The sequence below is a fragment of the Nicotiana attenuata genome, chromosome 6, assembly GCF_001879085.1.
Source record: "Nicotiana attenuata strain UT chromosome 6, NIATTr2, whole genome shotgun sequence".
Lineage (NCBI taxonomy): Eukaryota > Viridiplantae > Streptophyta > Magnoliopsida > Solanales > Solanaceae > Nicotiana > Nicotiana attenuata.
In genome coordinates, this window is record NC_031994.1 from 61752138 (window position 1) to 61771272 (window position 19135).

The 19135-nt window shown below is 38.0% G+C and overlaps 1 protein-coding gene across 1 annotated transcript; it reads right to left on the bottom strand.

The window, feature by feature from the left end:
- On the bottom strand, positions 9663 to 10417 carry LOC109227886 (protein yippee-like At3g08990). Its single transcript, XM_019393080.1, has 5 exons — positions 10310 to 10417; positions 10172 to 10206; positions 9998 to 10103; positions 9849 to 9904; positions 9663 to 9741 (listed from the first exon to the last, which is right to left on the bottom strand). Exons 1-5 carry the CDS (start codon positions 10415 to 10417, stop codon positions 9663 to 9665), a joined length of 384 nt encoding a protein of 127 aa, XP_019248625.1.

A 19135-nucleotide genomic window follows, 5' to 3' on the forward strand; every position in this document is an offset into this window, starting at 1 on the left:
AGAGCACGACCCACATCAATATTACCAATACGCACAGGAATCGTAAAGCTGCCAGGATCCTTAAGCTTTTGAGGGAGCTTATTTTGAACCCTAGAAGTGCACTCCTCAGTAAGTGCAACTGTCTCAAATTCAGTCAATCTCCTCTTATGAGCCACTATGTCTTTTATGTACTTAGCATATTTTGGAATTTCGCGAAGCACATCAACCAGTGGAATATTCAATTGAACCTGGCTCAACATGGAGAGGAATTTGCTGAACATGCGATCATCATTCTTCTTTTGCAATCTTTGAGGGAAAGGTAGTGGTGGCCTTGGGGCCTCTACTGGCTCTGGAATTTCAGCAGTCTTCTTTGGCTCGTTTGTCACCTTAGGGATCAACTCCCCCTCAGGTACAGGCTTATCTTCCCTTTTCTTTGGCACTTCCTCAAGCTCTCTCCCGTTTCTAAGTGTAACGGCATTCACTTGTGGATTCTTCTCTGTATCACTGGGGAGAGCGGCTGCAGGTCTAGTGTTTTGATTAGTTGCTAACTGCCCCATCTGCCTCTCAAGATTTCTGAAATCAGTTCTGAGCTGCTGATTGTCAATCAACAACTTCTTTAACAGTTCATTGGTGCTCTCTTCCATTTGCTGGGGAGGTCTCTGAGGCTGATTGAAACCCCCTTGTGGTCTAGGCTGATTCTGATTCTGCTGATTTCCACCCCATGAGAAGTTGGGATGATTCCTCCAATTTGAGTTGTAAGAATTCCCGTATTGTGCATGCTGATTTGGTGGACCTCTATTCTGCTGCCCCACATAGTATATGGATTCAGGATTCGTGGGGCACATATCACTCATATGACTGTCTCCACATAGTTCGCAGCAAATAGCCATCTGCTGAATCTGTTGCATCTGTTGAGGTTGCTGCATTGTCATCCTGGTCATCTGATTAGCCAACTTTGCAATATCGGCTCTCATTGCTGACAGGTCATCGAGCTCAAGTAACCCAGCTGCTTTTTGCTTAACTGCCCATCGTGAGTCACTCTCACCTTGCCAGTTATTGTCATTAGCCGTGAAGGTATTTAGCAAGAGTTGGATTTCACTATACGGTCGGGCCATGCAACTACCCCCACAAGCTGAGTCAAGATTGATCTTTGACGCATCATCTAACCCATCTACAAAAGTGTGACCCAATACCTCGTCCGTCTGACAATAATATGGACAATCTCTGAGCATCTTCTTGTACCTTTCCCATGCCTGACGAAGAGTCTCGCCTGCTCGTTGTTCAAACCCAAGGATTTGACTCCTCAGTACCTTTGTCTTCTTAATTGGGAAAAACTTGATTAAGAATTTCCTTGCCAAATCATCCCAAGTGCGGATTGAATTCGCTGGCTCTTTATTCAACCACTCCTTAGCTTCCCCGATCAGAGAAAAGGGGAAAAGTGTCAGCCTGACATAATCCTTGGGAACATTCGGATAGTTGTAGGTGTCCGTAATTTCCAGAAAATTCTGAATATGCCTCTGCGGGTCTTCATGAGGTAGACCTACAAATTGCCCTGTGGACTGGATCAACTGCACCATGTATTGTTTCAGCTCAAAGTGCCCAGCGATGTCAGGCTTCACGATAGCCTGAGTCATATTAGCCAGGCTGGGCCTTGCGGCTTCAATCACCGGACGTTCCTCATTACCTGCCATCTCAATTGGCTGTGGTTGAACTACAATGTCCAACTCTCTTTCAATTCTGGTTCTAGCGTCCACCTCCCTCCTCAATCTGTGAAGTGTTCGTTCAATTTCGGGATCGAGGGGAAGGAGATTGTTTGCGCTTCTGCTTCTTCGCATTCAATAGGAAATCCTGTATTAGCACAAACAAAGTGAACTGACAGTTAAAACTCGAATAAATAAATAATAAAGCTCAATTCAGTCAAGTAGCTAATTTCTAAGTCCCCGGCAACTGTGCCAAAAACTTGTTGCGACCAAAAACACTCACGCAAGTGCACGTGATCGTCAAGTAATAGAGTAGTGAGTAGAGTATCGTTCCCACGAAGACTTGTGATCAACTATTGACTGATTCCAACCCAATTACTTTATCTATCCAAGAGATTCTTCACAAAATAAAGATGTAATTGTTTTACTATCTAAATTATCAAGAAATAATCTAACTAGAGCAATTAACCAAACGAATAGCACTTCCAAGTAACAAACAGTAGGAGAGAATATTCCAGGGTCACGGGCTAGTTAACAATCTTGTTGTGTTCTTAGCTTAAAATGACTAATCGATTTATCTGGGTTATTGATTGACAGGGTTTATATTACTCATAAGAGTCTGTCGAGTTCTTACTAGCCTGTTCAAGTTAACTCAATGCCTATATGTCTATGGAATTAAGATTAACAAGAACGCATTTACAATTCCTGTATTTTAACCAAGCAAGGCAATTGGGTATATGTCTATCCCAATTGCAAATCCGTTCCCCCAGGCCCGGGTTCAAGAACTTGCTCTATTTAATTCTATATGCAACCTAAAGTTCCCACTTTCGCGTTCAACTCTAGATTCGTAGATAATATTTCACTGTTAGCTACTCAGCAAAACAATTAACAGCAGAATTAAATAAACAACCCAAGATGATAAACCAACTTTGTCAAATTAAACCTCAAACAACAACATTCATGTTTTACCCATGACCCTAGAACAATGGGTTTTAGCTACTCATACTGGCGTTCATCATAAATAGAATCAATTTCATCACAATTAGCAAAAACAAAGAGAAGAAACAAAGAACTTGATGATCCAAATCCCTCCTTGCCTCTTGCCTCTCTATTTCTTGCTTTAGCCTATGAAAACCTTGATGATTTGACCTTGGGCGAGCTTGACTTTATATAGGTTAAGTAGGTTTCTTTCCAGATTTCCAATTTTACCCCTAACTAGCTCTTTTCCGGACCGGCACCGCGCGATTTCGCGCGCCTTTCGCGCGGTTTTCGCGCGCCCTTTCTGTCTCAGCTTGTAACACGCGCGAACTCTGCGCCACTTCACGCGACCTTCGCGCACCTGGGGCTTGATTTCTTCCAATTTTCGTTTTGTTCTTGCACGCACTCAACTCCGAGGGATCGTTTTTGCTCATAAATCATTCCAATAACCTCTTGAAAGCATCATATAAGCTCCTCACCCTGCAATGTACACAAATCACAATTAGAGCCTATTTTTCATCAAATAACCATATTATGTCATTGAAATATACTTAAACGGAAGCATAAACAATAGCTAAATCACCTAGATTTCGCCTATTATCAAGTGCAGCTTCTTGCTTTTCATCTAATAGCTCGAGGCTAGTATTCATAGCCTCGTGATTTGATTCCTCCTATGTATGTCGAAATCTGGCGCTGGTTTCCCTGACCTCGACTGGAATCAAGGCCTTGGAGCCATATATTAAATAGAACGGGGTTGCCCCCGTGCTGGACTTCGATGTTGTTCGATATGCCCAAAGATTTTCGGGTAGAACTTCTCTCCATTTCCCTTTAGCATCGTTCTACCTTTTCTTCAAGTTTTGAATGATAGTCTTGTTTGTCGATTCGGCCTGTCCGTTTCCGCTCGGATGATACGGCGTTGATAAAATACTTTTTATTTTGTGTGCTTCAAGGAACTCTGTTACCTTGTTGCCGATGAATTACTTGCCGTTGTCGCATACGATTTCGGCAGGTATCCCGAATCAACACACGATGTGGTCCCAGATGAAGTCAATAACTTCTTTTTCTCTGACCTTCTTGAAGGCCTGCACTTCCACCCATTTAGAAAAGTAGTCTGTCATAAACAAAATGAATTTAGCTTTACCTGGGTCTATTGGTAGAGGACCGACGATGTCCTTTCCCCATTTCATGAAAGGCCATGGGGACAGGACTGAGTGAAGTTGCTCTCAGGACTGATGAATCATCGATGCAAACCTTTGACATTTATCACATTTTCTAACAAACTCCTTAGTGTCTTTTTCCATGCTATCCCAGTAATACCCTGCTCTAATAATTTTGCGAATCAAAGACTCAGCGCCGGAGTGGTTTCCACAAGTGCCTTCGTGGATTTCTCATAGAACATAATCGGTGTCCCCCGGACCTAAACATACCGCCAATAGTCCATCGAAGGTCCTCCTGTATAATATTCCATCTTCATCCAATGTGAAACTAGCAGCCTTGGTTCATAGAGCCCTCGATTCTTTATGATCTGATGGGAGCTTTCCATTTTTCAAATATTTGATATACTTATTCCTCCAATCCCAAGTCAAATTTGTAGAATTTATCTCGGCATGACCCTCCTCGACCATAGATCTTGATAATTGGACGACAGTCCCCAGGATAATATCATCTTCCTCGACTGATGACCCCAAGTTTACAAGTGCATCTGCCTTACTGTTTTACTCTCGAGGTACATGGTCTAGAGTCCATTCCTTGAAGCGGTGCAAGGTCACCTGTAGCTTGTCCAAGTATCTTTGCATCATATCCTCTCGAACTTCTAAGTTTTTGTTTACTTGGTTTACTACCAATAGAGAATCGCACTTGGCTTCAACAACTTCTGCCCCCAAGCTCTTAGCTAGCTCGAGACCGACAATCATGGCCTCATACTCGGCCTCATTATTAGTCAACCTGGAAGTTTTGATAGATTGTCTAATAGTGTACCTATAGGTGGCTTCATAACAATGCCAAGTCCGGACCCTTTCATATTCGAGGCACCGTCCGTGAAGAGGGTCCATATCCCCGATGATGTACCCGATTTTAGTAAAAGTTTCTTCTCCACTTCAGGTACGAGGGTTGGTGTAAAATCGGCCACCTAGTCAGCTAAGATTTGAGACTTGATGGCCATTCGGGGTTGATATTCGATATCGTACCCGCCAAGTTCGACGGCCCATTTCGCCAATCGGCCCGATTAATCGGGCTTATGCAAAACGTTTCGGAGAGGATAAGTGGTTAACACACATATAGGGTGACATTGGAAATATGGCTTTAGCTTTCTAGATGCGCTTATTAATGCAAGTGCTAATTTTTCTAAGTGTGGATATCTAGTTTCAGCATCTCCTAAATTCTGACTTACGTAATAGATAAGGAACAGCATACCTTGCTCTTCTCGAACTAGTACTCCACTTACCGCTATCTCGGACACTGCCAAATATAAGTACAGCTTCTCATCCACCTTTGGAGTGTGAAGCAGAGGTGGGTCGATAACTATCGCTTCAATTCCTCCAATGCTTGCTGGCATTCCGAGGTCCATATGAAATCATTTTTCTTTTTGAGTAAGGAAAAGAACCTGTGGCTTCGATCTGATGACCTCGAAATGAATCGGCCCAAGGCGGCTATCCGTCCCCGTTAGCCTTTGTACGGCTTTCACACTATCTACGATAGTGATATCTTTTATGGCTTTGATCATGTCGGGGTTGATTTCGATTCCCCGATTCGATACCATGAAGCCGAGGAACTTGCCCGAGCTGACCCCGGAGGCACATTTTTCTGGGTTAAGCTTCATGTTGTACTTCCTCAAGATTTTGAATGTTTCCTGCAAATGAGTTATTTAGTCCTCTGCGCGCAGGGAATTAACCAACATATCGTCAATGTAAACTTCCATTCATTTACCTATCTGTTTTTCGAACATTTTGTTAACTAAGCGTTGGTATGAAGCTCCAACATTGTTTAGCCCGAAGGGCATAACATTGTAACAGTATGTTCCAAACTTAGTGATAAACAAGGTCTTCTCCTGGTCCTCCAGGTTCATCTGAATTTGATTGTACCCGGAGTAGGCGTCGAGAAAGGTAAGGATCTCGTGGCTGGCCGTGGTATCGATCATGCAATCGATGTTAGGTAGTGGAAAGGAGTCTTAGGTCATGCCTTGTTTAAATCCTTGTAATCTACGCACATTCTAAGTTTGTTCCCTTTTTTAGGGACTACAACTACGTTGGCTAACCATTCGGGGTATTTTACTTCCCGAATGGACCCTATTTTAAGAAGTTTAGTTACCTCATCCTTTATGAATGCATGCTTCACCTCGGACTGGGGCCTTCTTTTTTGCTTTACTGGTTTGAACCTGGGGTCGAGGCTCAGCCGGTGTGTTGTTATTTCTGATGGGATCCCTGTCATGTCTAAATGGGACCAAGCAAAACAATCCATGTTATCGATAAGAAATTGAATGAGTTTTTTCCTGAGTTCGGGGGTTAACCCCGTTCCCAAGTATACCTTACGTTCGAGTAGATGCTCTAATATCACCTGTTCCAAATCTTCGACCGTTGACTTGGTTGCATCCGATTCTTCGGGAACTTCGAGGAGTAAGGAAATCCTCTTCTTCTTCGATTACCTGTTTCTCCAGTTCAGTCGAAGCTGGTGATGGTGATTTCTATTTGGCCATCTGTTTCTTTTTGGTGCTCGATTTTCCTTAGGTCGAAGGCGCTGGTATCGGCGTCACCTCATCAACTGCAAACATATCCTTTGCAGTGTGTTATTCCCCATAAACTGTTTTCACACCATCCACTATGGGGAATTACATTATTTGATGAAGGGTCAACGGTACTGCCCTCATTTTGTGGATCCATGGCCTCCCGAGTAGTGCATTATATCTCATGTCGCCTTCAATGACATGGAATTTTGTATCTTGGATGGTCCCGGCCACGTTCACTGGTAGGATTATCTCCCCCTTTGTTGTTTCGCTTGCCATGTTGAAGCTATTTAGGACTCGAGATGCGGGCACAATTTGGTCCTGCATGCCGAGCTGCTCTACGACCCTTGATCTGATTATGTTTGCTGAGCTACCTGGATCCACTAGAACACGTTTAACTTGAGTTTTATTTAGATAAATAGAAATTACCAGGGCGTCGTTGTGAGGCTGAGAAATGCCTTCCGCTTCCTCGTCACTGAACGATAAGATGCCCTCGGGCACATAACTCCGAGTCCGTTTTTCTCTGGTAATCGACACCTTGGTACGTTTGAATATAGGCCCTTGTGGAACATCGACCCCGCCAACGATTATATGGATTACATGTTGCGGCTCTTCCTGCTCATTCTTTCTGTTGGCATCTCTTTCTCTAAAGTGATTCTTAGCTCGATCACTGAGAAACTCTAGAAGATGGCCCTCGTTGAACAATCAAGCTACCTCCTCCCTCAACTGTCTGCAGTCTTCGGTCCTATGGCCATGCGTGCCATGATATTTACACATCAAGTTTGGATTTCTTTGTGAAGGATCATTTGTATAGGTCTGGACCATCTGGTGTCTTTGATCCTGTTTATCAAAACCATTCTTACTCATAAGTCCCCGAGAATTCTGCTCTCGATCATTCCGAGGAGGATTGCACCCCGAACCGTTGTTTCTTCGATCTACGACATATGGTTGATATCGTTCTCTGTTCGACCTCGGTTCCCTGTCGGTATCCCTCAGGGCTTTAACTGCCAATCTATTTGGATGAACTAAACCCGAGGGGGCTCCCAATTGGTCGTCCTCAACCCTGATCTTCGATTGGTAACGGTTATGTACATCTGCCCAAGTTACAGCTGGATACTCGATCGGATTTTGCTTCAATTATCGTGACGCGATCGAACTCCGCTCGTTCAACCCCTGGGTAAAAGCTTGCACGGCCCAATCATCCGAGACCGGTGGTAATTCCATTCGCTCTATTTGAAATCGAGACACGAACTCTCTTAGCATTTCATCACTCCTCTGTCTTATCTTAAAAACGTCTGATTTCCTTGTTGCAACCTTTATGGCCCTGGTGTGTGCCTTCACGAAGGCGTCTGCTAACATAGCAAACGAATTGATAGAATTAGGTGGCAAGTTGTGATACCAGATCATCGCTCCTTTTGACAAAGTTTTCCCAAATTTTTTCAACAAAACCGACTCGATCTCGTCATCATTTAAGTCGTTTCCTTTAATCCCGCACGTGTACGAGGTGATGTGTTCATTAGGATCATTCGTCCCGTTGTACTTAGGTATATCTGGCATACGGAACTTCTTAGGAATGGGCTTCGGAGCCGCACTCGGAGGGAATGGCTTTTGTACGAATTTTTTGGCATCCAAACCTTTTAAGACTGGGTGTACCCTCGGTATTTGATCAACACGGGAGTTATACGTCTCCACTTTTTTGTCATTATCCTCAATCTTTTTCTCCCCCGACTCGATTCTTTTGGTAAGTTCCTCGAGCATCCTCATAATCGTGGGATCAGTTCCCGAGCCATTACCGTTTGATCTTTCTGGCACCGGCTCAGTGCGGCGAGTGATTTCTGGTTCGACCACACTTGGAGTTTTATGCTAACTTTGAAGCTGAGCGATAGCAACCTGTTGAGCTTATAGCATCTCGAATATTACTTGGAGGCTGACTCCACCATCTCCTATACCCTGTGTTCCTTGGCCACCAGATCGGGCTTCCCTGCGTACACTTCCTCCGGGATCTGCGCCTAAATCCGCATTCAAAGCGATGTGTGAACTAACATCGACTGGTTCCACAATCGGCTTTCCTCGTGGTTAATCGGTGGCACACCGGCTCCCGGAGCAGCTACATTGTTGTTTTCCCCATGAAATCCAAGACCGTCATCGCCGTGTATAGGTGTATTTTGTGAGTTTGACATGTTTTAACCTGAGAACAAGAATTCTTGACAAGAACAAGTGTAAAAATAACGTTTGTTATCAGAATCAGTACCGAAATCATCACTATTATCTTTAGCCCCACGGTGGGCGCCAAACTGTTTACCCTAAAATCCGAGTAACAATTAAACTTGTTTTGTGATTTTAAAGATATGTGATTTAATCCAATACTAATTGATAAACAAAGAATGTAATGTGTAAACTTAAGAGTAAGGCAAATCAAATCAGTCGTATAAGCAGACCTTGACCTCGAGCAAGGGCGACCTCGAGGTAAGTGAACAAGAACAACAAGAACAATAAAATAATAAGACGATTCAGATGAACAGTAAGTAAGAAAGCGAAAGTGTATATTCTCTTCTCAATCATTCCTCCTTTACAAATGATTGGGGTCCCTTTATATAGTAGGGGAATCTTAAATGAGGTACAATTTTAATTGTAGTAGGGAATCTTATTATACAGCTATCTAACCGCCTAGTACAAATCCATTCCGGAATTTACGTCGTGATCTTAGGGCCACTGAGGGAATCTCGCTCTTTCTGTTATGGAACCATAACGGTATTATCTCGAGGTCGGTCATACTTGGCATCGGTGTTCATCAAGCACTTCGATCTTCGAAGCTTATACTTTGTCATTGGGCTCGCGCCTGGTCTATTTCGATCTTGCTTTCGAAGTGACCCTCGAGCCCACGGAATCGGGCTTACCTGATTTCGACCGTATACAAGGTCTTTAAGAGGAACGCAGATGCTATTGTATTTTATATGGATACACGTGTATTTGTATTAACCTCTGAGTTAGGCCCGCCATTATAGTACTATTTCAACTGCTTTTTGTACAACCTTTTATTGCTGTGTTCGTACAGCAAACTCCCATTTCTAATATATAGTAATAGTAATACTGCACATTGCATATATGTCTAGATAAATTGGATAGTAAAGCGAGCGAGGATGAGTATACAAGATAGACAGAGCATAACTAGGACTCAAACAAGCATTGAATATCTTATAGTGATAGCAACTTTTCAGTATACGAGATAGCATATGACTTAAAATTACATTTATTAAGAAAATGTCTGCATTTTCATCATTGGCGCCTCAATCTTGATCATGATCATGTTCATTATTGCCTTCATCTAAAAACATCGGATCATCATTCCAATAAACAAGCTTATCCCTGCCACAAATTAAAGAAAAAATATTTATTCATATTAATACCTTTATCATATTGCAGATTTGCATATGCGTAGGAGTTGCATTTTGCATAATGGTAAAAGAACTCACGTCTTCATCAAGAATCTTCCTTGTTTAAAATAAATGGTCGGGTGAGGAACTGTAATCTGGTGAAATGATAAAATTTTATAAAGGTAAAACTGCAAATGCTCTTGTACGTTCAGGAAAAGGAACAAATTTTGGTGATATATATATCTTACAAGTTTCACCCCTAGCAACATCCCACATTTAACGCAGTAAGTATCAGCTACGGTTTTCCCATTTTCTTTTTTATGGTGATTCTCCTTGTCCACTTCTACGTTAAACCTGCATATTACAAATCATCTTTATTACCCTATTTTTCAGAATTATTGCATGGAAATCATGAGACTTACACTTTATTAAAGACCGCTCTTCTCTCATCTTCCACCTGCAAAACGTATAACAAGTTGCAAGAAAAACTCAGAACGATTGAACAAAGAGATAATATAACATATATGCAAGAAAGACGCAGAGCGAGAAAGAATCTGTACGTTATCAACGTGATCCTCGACTAATCCAATTCGGGTTTTGCATATCCGACAAAGGAAGAAATCCTCTTCTGGAAATTCATCGTATTCAACAAGAAAGATCCTTCCCATTGTATCAACTTTGTCAATCAAGAAGCAACTTCTTCAGCTGGGACCTGTAAAAACTGGGAAAAATCAAAGTGCTGAAAAATTGAGTTTAAGAATGAATGTAACAAGAACAGAGCTGGTGGACAATGAGAGTTCAAGAAAGTAAAAGAAATGAGTTGGCTTTTTAACAGAGTAGACGCCTACTTTTCAAATGTTGAGGCTGAACTGATATAGAAAAATTAGTTCTTGATTCTTGAATCCAAGTTCAGAGGAGTTCTATCGTTGGCCGTTAACTCATAAAGGAGGGAAATTTGAAATAAGTTTTCTTTTAATATTTTTTTTTTCCTCAAGAAGATTGTACAATTTACCCTCCAAACTATATTCTCTTTTTCATTTATGACGCTAGTCTTATTGACATTTTACTTTGCATATGCACGGACTTAAAATTGTATAAAGAATAAATCCATTATGTTTCATTTTTCTTTTCTTTTTCCTTTTCTAATGAGTAAAACAGTTTCATTTTGTTAGGTGTTAGGTGTTTGCCATAATTTTCTTACCATATTTGGTTTTTCTATCTCTTGAAGGAAAAGGGCAATATAATTACCTTAACTGAGTTTTCCTTTTTGTAAAAGGAAATTATAAATCTCCAATATTTGGCTAGTCCTTTTTCTTGTAGGAAAAGGTTTGGACTTCTATAAATTGAGGATCCTTCCTTCACATTCAGCAGCATCCACAATGTAGCCATAGGGGGCTTGAGAGTTGTGTTTAGGGGGAGAACTTTATGGGACAAGTGTTAGTGTGTCACTTGTGTTTGCCTCTTCGTGAGGTTGTTCTCTCGATATTTTGTACTCTCTTTTTATTATAGTGGATTGCTCATCTCCGTTGTGGACGTAGGTCAGTTGATCGAACCACGTTAAATGTTTGTGTCTCTTTTGGTAGATTTCTCTTTGTTATGTGTGGTTTATCGTCGTTCAAGGTTTGGTTTGCTAGCTTCCGCATGACACCTGGTTTTATCGATCCTAACACATTTGGATCTGACTCTTCCTCTTACGGTTCGCTCCATTTCCTCAAGTACCTATTGGAATGATTGGTACTTGTTTAGTTGTTAAATTTAAATTTTGAAAGCCGAGATTAAAATAATCTAAGAAGCATCCTAACCATAGTTAACAGATAGATTTTAGATCTCCAATATTGGTAAGAAAATGATTCGTGTGCTTTTTCAAAAACAATTAATTTTACTATACTTAGGATACTTATTACATGAATTTAATTCAGATAATTATACTTAAACAAGACAAACGTTACTCATCCGTACTAAAGTTTGAAGAATTGAGAGGAATCGAATCCATAACATTTCAAAAATATTACCGTTGAATGTTGAGGTGTCAGGGCGAGTTTAAAATTCAACTATTGAGGCACCTTTAGGATTGCCTAAGCGGAAAAATCCTGATGCCCCAAGGCTTGGGACAGCACAAACAATATCTACTAATAATGTGTAGCTGAAGCAGACTCGATATTCGACTCTTAAAAGTCTCATTATTGTCAAAGGCTAAATTCTTGACAGTTGACTTGCATGCCAGCATGTAAAGAAAGGTAGAGCACCTTTGGCCAAGCTGTCAAAAGCTTATTATTTTGAAAAGCACTTTTTTTCAGAAGTACTTTTTTTAAAAGTACGTTTGAAAAAAAAAACTGTTTGTGTTTGGCCAATTCATTTAACAAGTACTTTTTGCAACATTTGGTAAATAATTTGTGTTTGGCCAATCATTTCAAAAAGTGCTTTTGAGTGTCAAATTACCAAAAAAGATAGTACCAAGGTCGTATAATTCTTTCAAATATAAAAATGAACTTACATATTTATCGCAAGAGACTTTCATTATCTTTTTATTTTATTTAATTAAAATATAAAACATAAAACAAACAAAGATATTAAAGTTTAAATCAATTTAACATATATAGTTATACTAAAGTAATGATATTATCCAGTATAATTACTTATTTTTATATGATGTTTGAATAATTAAAATAACATCATTCAGTATAAATTAGAAGTCTATCCACAAATTACTATATATTGATAATCCATCATGAAATAATAAGTAAAGTCACTCACACATGATAATACTTCTCAACAATTTCATCTCTACTTCAATCACAAACACTTCCATATTAGTAGAAGACTTGCCTCGCATTTCTAAAGGAATATCAGAAGGCTGATCTCCTTCATCAATCTCTGCAGTAATGTCTTCGTTAGCATAATAGTTGAATTCTTTATCGGTAAAAGAATGTTGTCGGATGAAATTATGTATAGCCATGGTAGTTGTAACTAGATGATTTTGAGTGTCAAACTTGAAAGATGGCATTGAGCCTAAAATAAAAATAATTTTAAATATATATATATATATATAAAAAATTCGTAAAAGAAATAGTTATGTATGTTTAAATTCTAATTCAATAGAGTAACTAAATTATTAACAACACATAATGTATAATTTATTTTTATTTTTTTAAAATTTAAATTAAAAAAGAAACTAATTATTACCTAACCGTACTAACTTTGTCCTAAAATGCCAAGTGGCCTATTATGAGGCTGCCACTTGACTAAATATGGATGCATTTTCTTCTTCTTTTAATAATATATAGATAGATTATGCAATGCAGTTGTAAATTTTTTACCTATTTGTAGGTCATTTTCACAAATCAGATTTGATAAATGTTTTAAAGATTCGGGAACTAATAGCATATAATAGAAGAAATTATAAATAATTATTTGTAGGAAAAGAATTGATAATCCAAAGAAGATGCAGATAATTTGATTTACTGTGAAAAAAGAAGAAGATAAGACATTACACAAAGAAAAGATCCAAAAAAAAAAGTCAATATAAAATTTTAAAAGTTACGATGTGATTCATATATATGATATCCTTAATTTTAATAGGATGGTAAAAACAAGAAACAAAAATGAAAAGAAAAAACTTAAATTAGTACGGGATAATTTGGAAAATAAAAATTTATGGTGAGAATAGTTTTGTCTTGAATAAATTAATTTTCTACTTCTGCTTCTGCTTCTTGGAAGAAGCTAGAATTTTCTGCTTCTTCCCAAAAGCAGAAAAACTGCTTCTACTACTGGCAAAAAGTACTTTTCTGTATTGTCAAACAGTTCAAATTTTTTAAAAAGTACTTTTTTGGGGAAAAAAAGTACTTTTGGCCTCCCAGAAGCTTGGCCAAAGAGGCTCGTAGTACAAGAATTCAAACATACAATAGAAAAAAATTCATCGTCAAATGCTTTATACCAAAGCTGAAGTAATAATATGTACTGTAATACCAAAACACCCAGAAAAATATATCTCATAGTAATGAATCAAGTTTTTAAAGAATATGAAGTGCATGCAGTGAAAGTGTCTATATTTGTAATAAGATGTGGTTCTACATTTTGATCAGCATGATCAATTGGTTGTCAATCTCTGCATTATCATCAATAGTTGGTTCATATGGCTGGATTATGATCATGTTCATCAGCATCGCCAACTTGATTATTAGGAACCTGATCATTAACGCCTCCAACTTGGTTATTAGGAACCTGATCATCATGTTCAATATTGTATTCTTCAAAAAACATTGGAACATCACCCCAATAAACAAGCTTGTTCCTGCCGTAAAAATACTTATTTGTATTAATACCTTACAAATCATTATCACATTGCATTTTGCATATTGATATGAAACTTACAATTTCATCAAGAATCTTCCCTCTCTAACATACAAGGTCTGTCGGGGGACTGTAATCTGGAGAAATGAATAAATTCTGTTAAAAAAAAAAAAAAGAACTAGTTCATGAAATGGAAAATTGGTAATTTAGTACTATCTTACAAGTTTCAAACCAAGCAACATTCCACATTTGACACAGTAAATATCGGCAACGGTATTTCCACTATCTTGTTCAACATACTTGTGGTCGTCCAGTACTTGTACATTAAACCTGCATATATACAGACAAATGTTTAGGCAAATGACAAAATCCCAAGTTTCAAAAATCAGGAGACTTACACTTTACTTAAGACCCCTGTTGTTTCATTTTGAATCTGCAAAATGTACCAGACAAAAAAAGTGAGTTTTGTGCTCAGTCAAGAAATATAACAGAAGCAGCTATAGCGTACTGAATTCACAATTCATGACATAAACATCTGTTGAAATTAAGCAATTGAATCTGTATGAACTCAGTAGAAAAACTGTTTTCCTAATTGAGTAGTTGAGTACAATTCAAGAATAACAATTCAAGATTATCCTAAAAATTTAGAGTTTCAAGAAATGTATGCCAACCCACAGAACCATTTGGTGCGTACAAATGAAATTGATAAAGAAAAACTACAAGGAAAACTCAGAACTTCAACAACGAAAATACAAAACAGATACAGAGAGAGAGAGAGAGAGAGAGAGAGAGAGAGATGAGAAATCTGTACGTTTTCAATGTGATCCTCTGTTGTTCCTATTCGGGTTTTGCACACATTACAATGGATGAAATCCTCTCCTCGAACTTGATCGTTTTCAACAGTAAACAGCCTTTCCATTGTATCAACTTTCTCAATCTTTTCAACTCGTACACCTGCCACAGAACAAAATTTACTTCAACAAAGTTCAAATTGGAAAAGAAAGATCAAAGATACGCTACTGAAAATCGAATTCACCAATGGAAAAAGACTAGCTTTGAACCAATGTAACTAATTCAAGAAAGTGATAAAATGGGTGGGATTTATGATAGAAAGATCAGTTCTTGATTCTTGAATACAAGTTGAGAGGAATTCTGTCTTTACCGTTACCACTTGTTCCTTTCTCTTCTTTCGTTTCTTTACTTATAAGTAACACAGTTGTATGTTAGTAATGTCACTGCTGTGTGGATTTCACAAATCAAAAGCAGATTATAAGGAATTATGAATTGTTGTAATTATATACGCTAGGAAATTTGGTAATTTGGGTCAGCAAAAAAATTCAAATTTAGAAATGGAGGGGGGGTTGAGAATTTTTCTAAAATCCATTAGTCTAAGGTCAAAACGTACTTGCCTCGGATGTTTATAAAGAATCAATAGATGTATGATATTTGCCTGCACATTCAATCACTAAGTAGTTCAACTTCCCATCAAAACATAAATTTGTTTAAAAGAAATAGTAAAATAAATCAAGTAACATAAACATCAACAATTGTCTAAAATCACCATGAATATCATTTTGTTAGGCAGTATTCAATATGTTTTTACCAATTTTCTAATCATACGATAGTAATCATTCATTCTAGATTGGTTACAGCAACAAAATACCCAGTATTATCCCATACCATGGGGTCTGAGAAGGGTAGTGTGTACGCAGACCTTACCCCTACCTTGTGAGGATAGAGAGACTGTTTTCAATACACCCTCGGCTCAGGAAAGCATAAGCACTACATTAATGAAAATATAGACGAGAAGGGACAGTCACTACATTCTAGATAGGTTATATTCTCAATAACCTCATTCACTAAACTATTGTTTGTGTGGTTAATTGGGAAAGACAGCAAATTTGACGGGCGATGTGCACAAATAGCCACTAACAGCACCTGTCTTTATTTTAAAGCCAGTATTTTAAATGTCTTTAGTCTGTAGCCACTGGTTTAATAAACTTATACCTGACTGGACGAAAATACCCTTCTGCTATAACTTATACCTATGCTAACATTAACGAGCAGCAGCAGCAGCAGCGCAAAAGCACTTCACTGTGATCGTCGAAATTGAAGAAAATTCTCTTCCGATTTCAAAAATTCAACATTCTCATCCAAAAATCGACATAGATTTACAGTAAGTTATACTTTTATGTGTTTCTATTGATTTTTATTTCGACATAGTTATACTCTTTCTGATTTCTATTGATTTTTATACAGTAAGTAGAAATTTGATTTTTTTTTTTTTTTAAATTTCTGGATTGATAAAGTTAAGGACATCGCCTCCTATGATAATTCTATAAAAATTGAGCACATAATATTAAGGACATCGTGTCCTCATTTTGCAAATTGAATTGAAAAAGTTAAGGACACAATGTCCTTAACTTTGTTGCTGTGAAGTATATTAAGGACATACTGTCATAGTTTTGCAAATTGTTTTGAAAAAGTAAAGGACACTAAGTCCTGAAGTTTGAGTTTCAAATTGAAAAAGTTAAGGACAGTTGGTCCTTAACTTAAACTTATTAGTTAAAACCCGTCCTTAAGTTTGTATTACAGATTGAAAAGATAAGGACATGAGTCCTTAAGTTTGACTTGCAGCTTCAAAAGTTAAGGACAGGAAGTCCTTAAGTTTTACTTGCAGGTTCAAAAGTTAAGGACAGCAAGTCCTTAAGTTTGAATTACAGGTTCAAAAGTTAAGGACATGAGTCCTTAAGTTTTACATGCAGGTTCAAAAGTTAAGGACAGGAAGTCCTTAAGTTTGAATTACAGGTTGAAAAGTTAAGGACATGAGTCCTTAAGTTTGACTTGAAGGTTCAAAAGTTAAGGACAGGCAGTCCTTAAGTTTGAATTCCAAGTTCAAAAGTTAAGGACAGGCAGTCCTTAAGTTTCAATTACAGGTTCAAAAGTTAAGGATAGGCAGTCCTTAACTTTGAATTCCAAGTTCAAATGTTAAGGACACTTGGTCCTTAACTTGGTCTTGAACTTACAGTACATGTTCTTAATTATACAAGGATTGCTTTATAAAATATGTCCTGAGTTTCCCATTCTCTTGACTTGCAGGATGGAAACAATATGCATTATAGTTGCTTTTAATGGTAGATGGACTGAAGACTATAAATATCTTGATCATCAAAACAAAGCTTGTTCTAGTACCTGAGGCAATTCGGTTTGAAGATTTCATTAAACAGATCTTTGAGGTTATTGAATTGGATAGACACAAGTTTGAAGCGGTGATATGGTTTGATATCAACCTTGGAACAAGCAAAGGAATGCTTGTATCCAAAGATTTAGATCTTCACACATGTATAGAGTTACTAAAAACTCATTCACTCTTCAAGGGCTGTCGTTTCATTGTTGATATTTCGGAAAGAGTTTTTGGATCAACAAGCAATGAACATGTCAACACAGAAACTCAACATGACAATCAAAACAAATGCCAACAGATAATGGAAATAGATATGGTTGAAGCTCAAGCAATAACTGAAGAGGTGCTTCAAACACATGTCAACAGAGAAACTCAACATGACAATCAAAACAAATGCCAACAGATAATGGAAATAGATATGGTTGAAGCTCAACCAATAACTGAAGAGGTGCTTCTAACATTTGATTCTATTCAAGTAGAAGGACAAAGCATTATAGAGATTGACAATGAACAAGCTTTGGGTATTCAAGTCTTAGAGAGTGCACCGGTAATCGAAGAAGTTGCTGAAAAAACCTCTACTCAACTAACTAGACGAAGATCAAATTTGAAACAAAAAGAATCCCCAACTACGATATTAAGAGAAAATGCTTCGTTGGAAGAAATAAAAGTTGGATCAGTATTTGACAAGAAGAAGAGTATAATTAACTGTTTTTCCAATATAGCAATTAAAGGACATTTTGAATTCAAGGTTGTTAGATCAAGCTCAACAAGATATTCGTTGAAATGCAATGATGATAGGTGTTGTTGGTGTGTGCGTGCTTTCAGAATTAAAGATTCAACACTGTTCAAGATAGTAAAGATTGAGAAAAAGCATGACTGCTCTGTTAACACAATGAAAGCAGATCAAAGGCATGCTACTTCAAAGTTGATTAGTGGTTACATTATCGACAATCTTCGGGACCCAAGGTTTGAAGTTACACCAGCTTTTGTCATGGCAGAGATGCAAAAATTGCATGGACTAGACATTGGATATCACAAGGCGTGGCGTGCTATTCAACATGCTTCCGCTTTAATAAGAGGAACTCCCGAAGAGAATTATGAATTATTGTCTTCATACTTGTATATGATGACAAGTAAAAACCCGGGAACTTATACTAACATAAAGATAGACGACAACAACAGGTAAACAATCAAAAAAAAGTTTATTAGTACGTTTTATAAAATTTAGGACATGCTGTCTTTAACCTTGTTAACTTTTGAGTTGTAACCAGAAGTTCAGGACTGGCTGTCCTTAAATTTTGAACTTGTAATTCAAAGTTAAGGACTGCCGGTCCTTAAGTTTTGAACTTTGAAATCAAAGTTAAGGACCGCATGTCCTTAACTTTATAACTTGAAACTCTAAGTTAAGGACTGACTGTCCTTAACTTTTAACCTTGTAATCTGAAGTTCAGGACTACCTGTCCTTAACTTCTGTTAACCTTGTTTTATATTGTATTTTCAGGTTTCTTTATATGTTTTATGCATATGGATCATCAATAGCTGGTTGGAATCATTGTAGACCAGTGATTGCTGTTGATGCAACTTTTTTGAAGTCAAAATTTCGTGGTGTTTTAATGATTTCAGTTTCAAAGGATGCAAATAACCAAATTTTCCCACTAGCCTTTGGAATAGCAGAATCTGAAAATAACAATTCCTATGAGTGGTACTTTAGTCAGCTTCGCAATGCAATTGGGAGCCGTGAGAATTTAATTTTTTTATCAGACAGGCATCAAGCTATTGCAAATGGCATTGCAAAGGTATATCCTGAAAGCCATCATGGGATTTGCATCTATCATTTGGAGCAGAACCTAAAGCGAAGGAAGGTGAAAAGTGAGGTCATAAAACTTTTCCAAAGTGCTGCAAGAGTATACAG

Bases quoted from the DNA above. Each gene is read 5' to 3' on its own strand.
- LOC109227886 (XM_019393080.1), bottom strand. From the start codon at position 10,417: ATGGGAAGGATCTTTCTTGTTGAATACGATGAATTTCCAGAAGAGGAT. The intron at 10,207-10,309 runs GTACAGATTCTT...TACGTTTTGCAG, and splicing joins TCGAGGATCACGTTGATAAC to GTGGAAGATGAGAGAAGAGC. The intron at 9,905-9,997 runs GTAAGATATATA...TCATTTCACCAG, and splicing joins TGTTGCTAGGGGTGAAACTT to ATTACAGTTCCTCACCCGAC.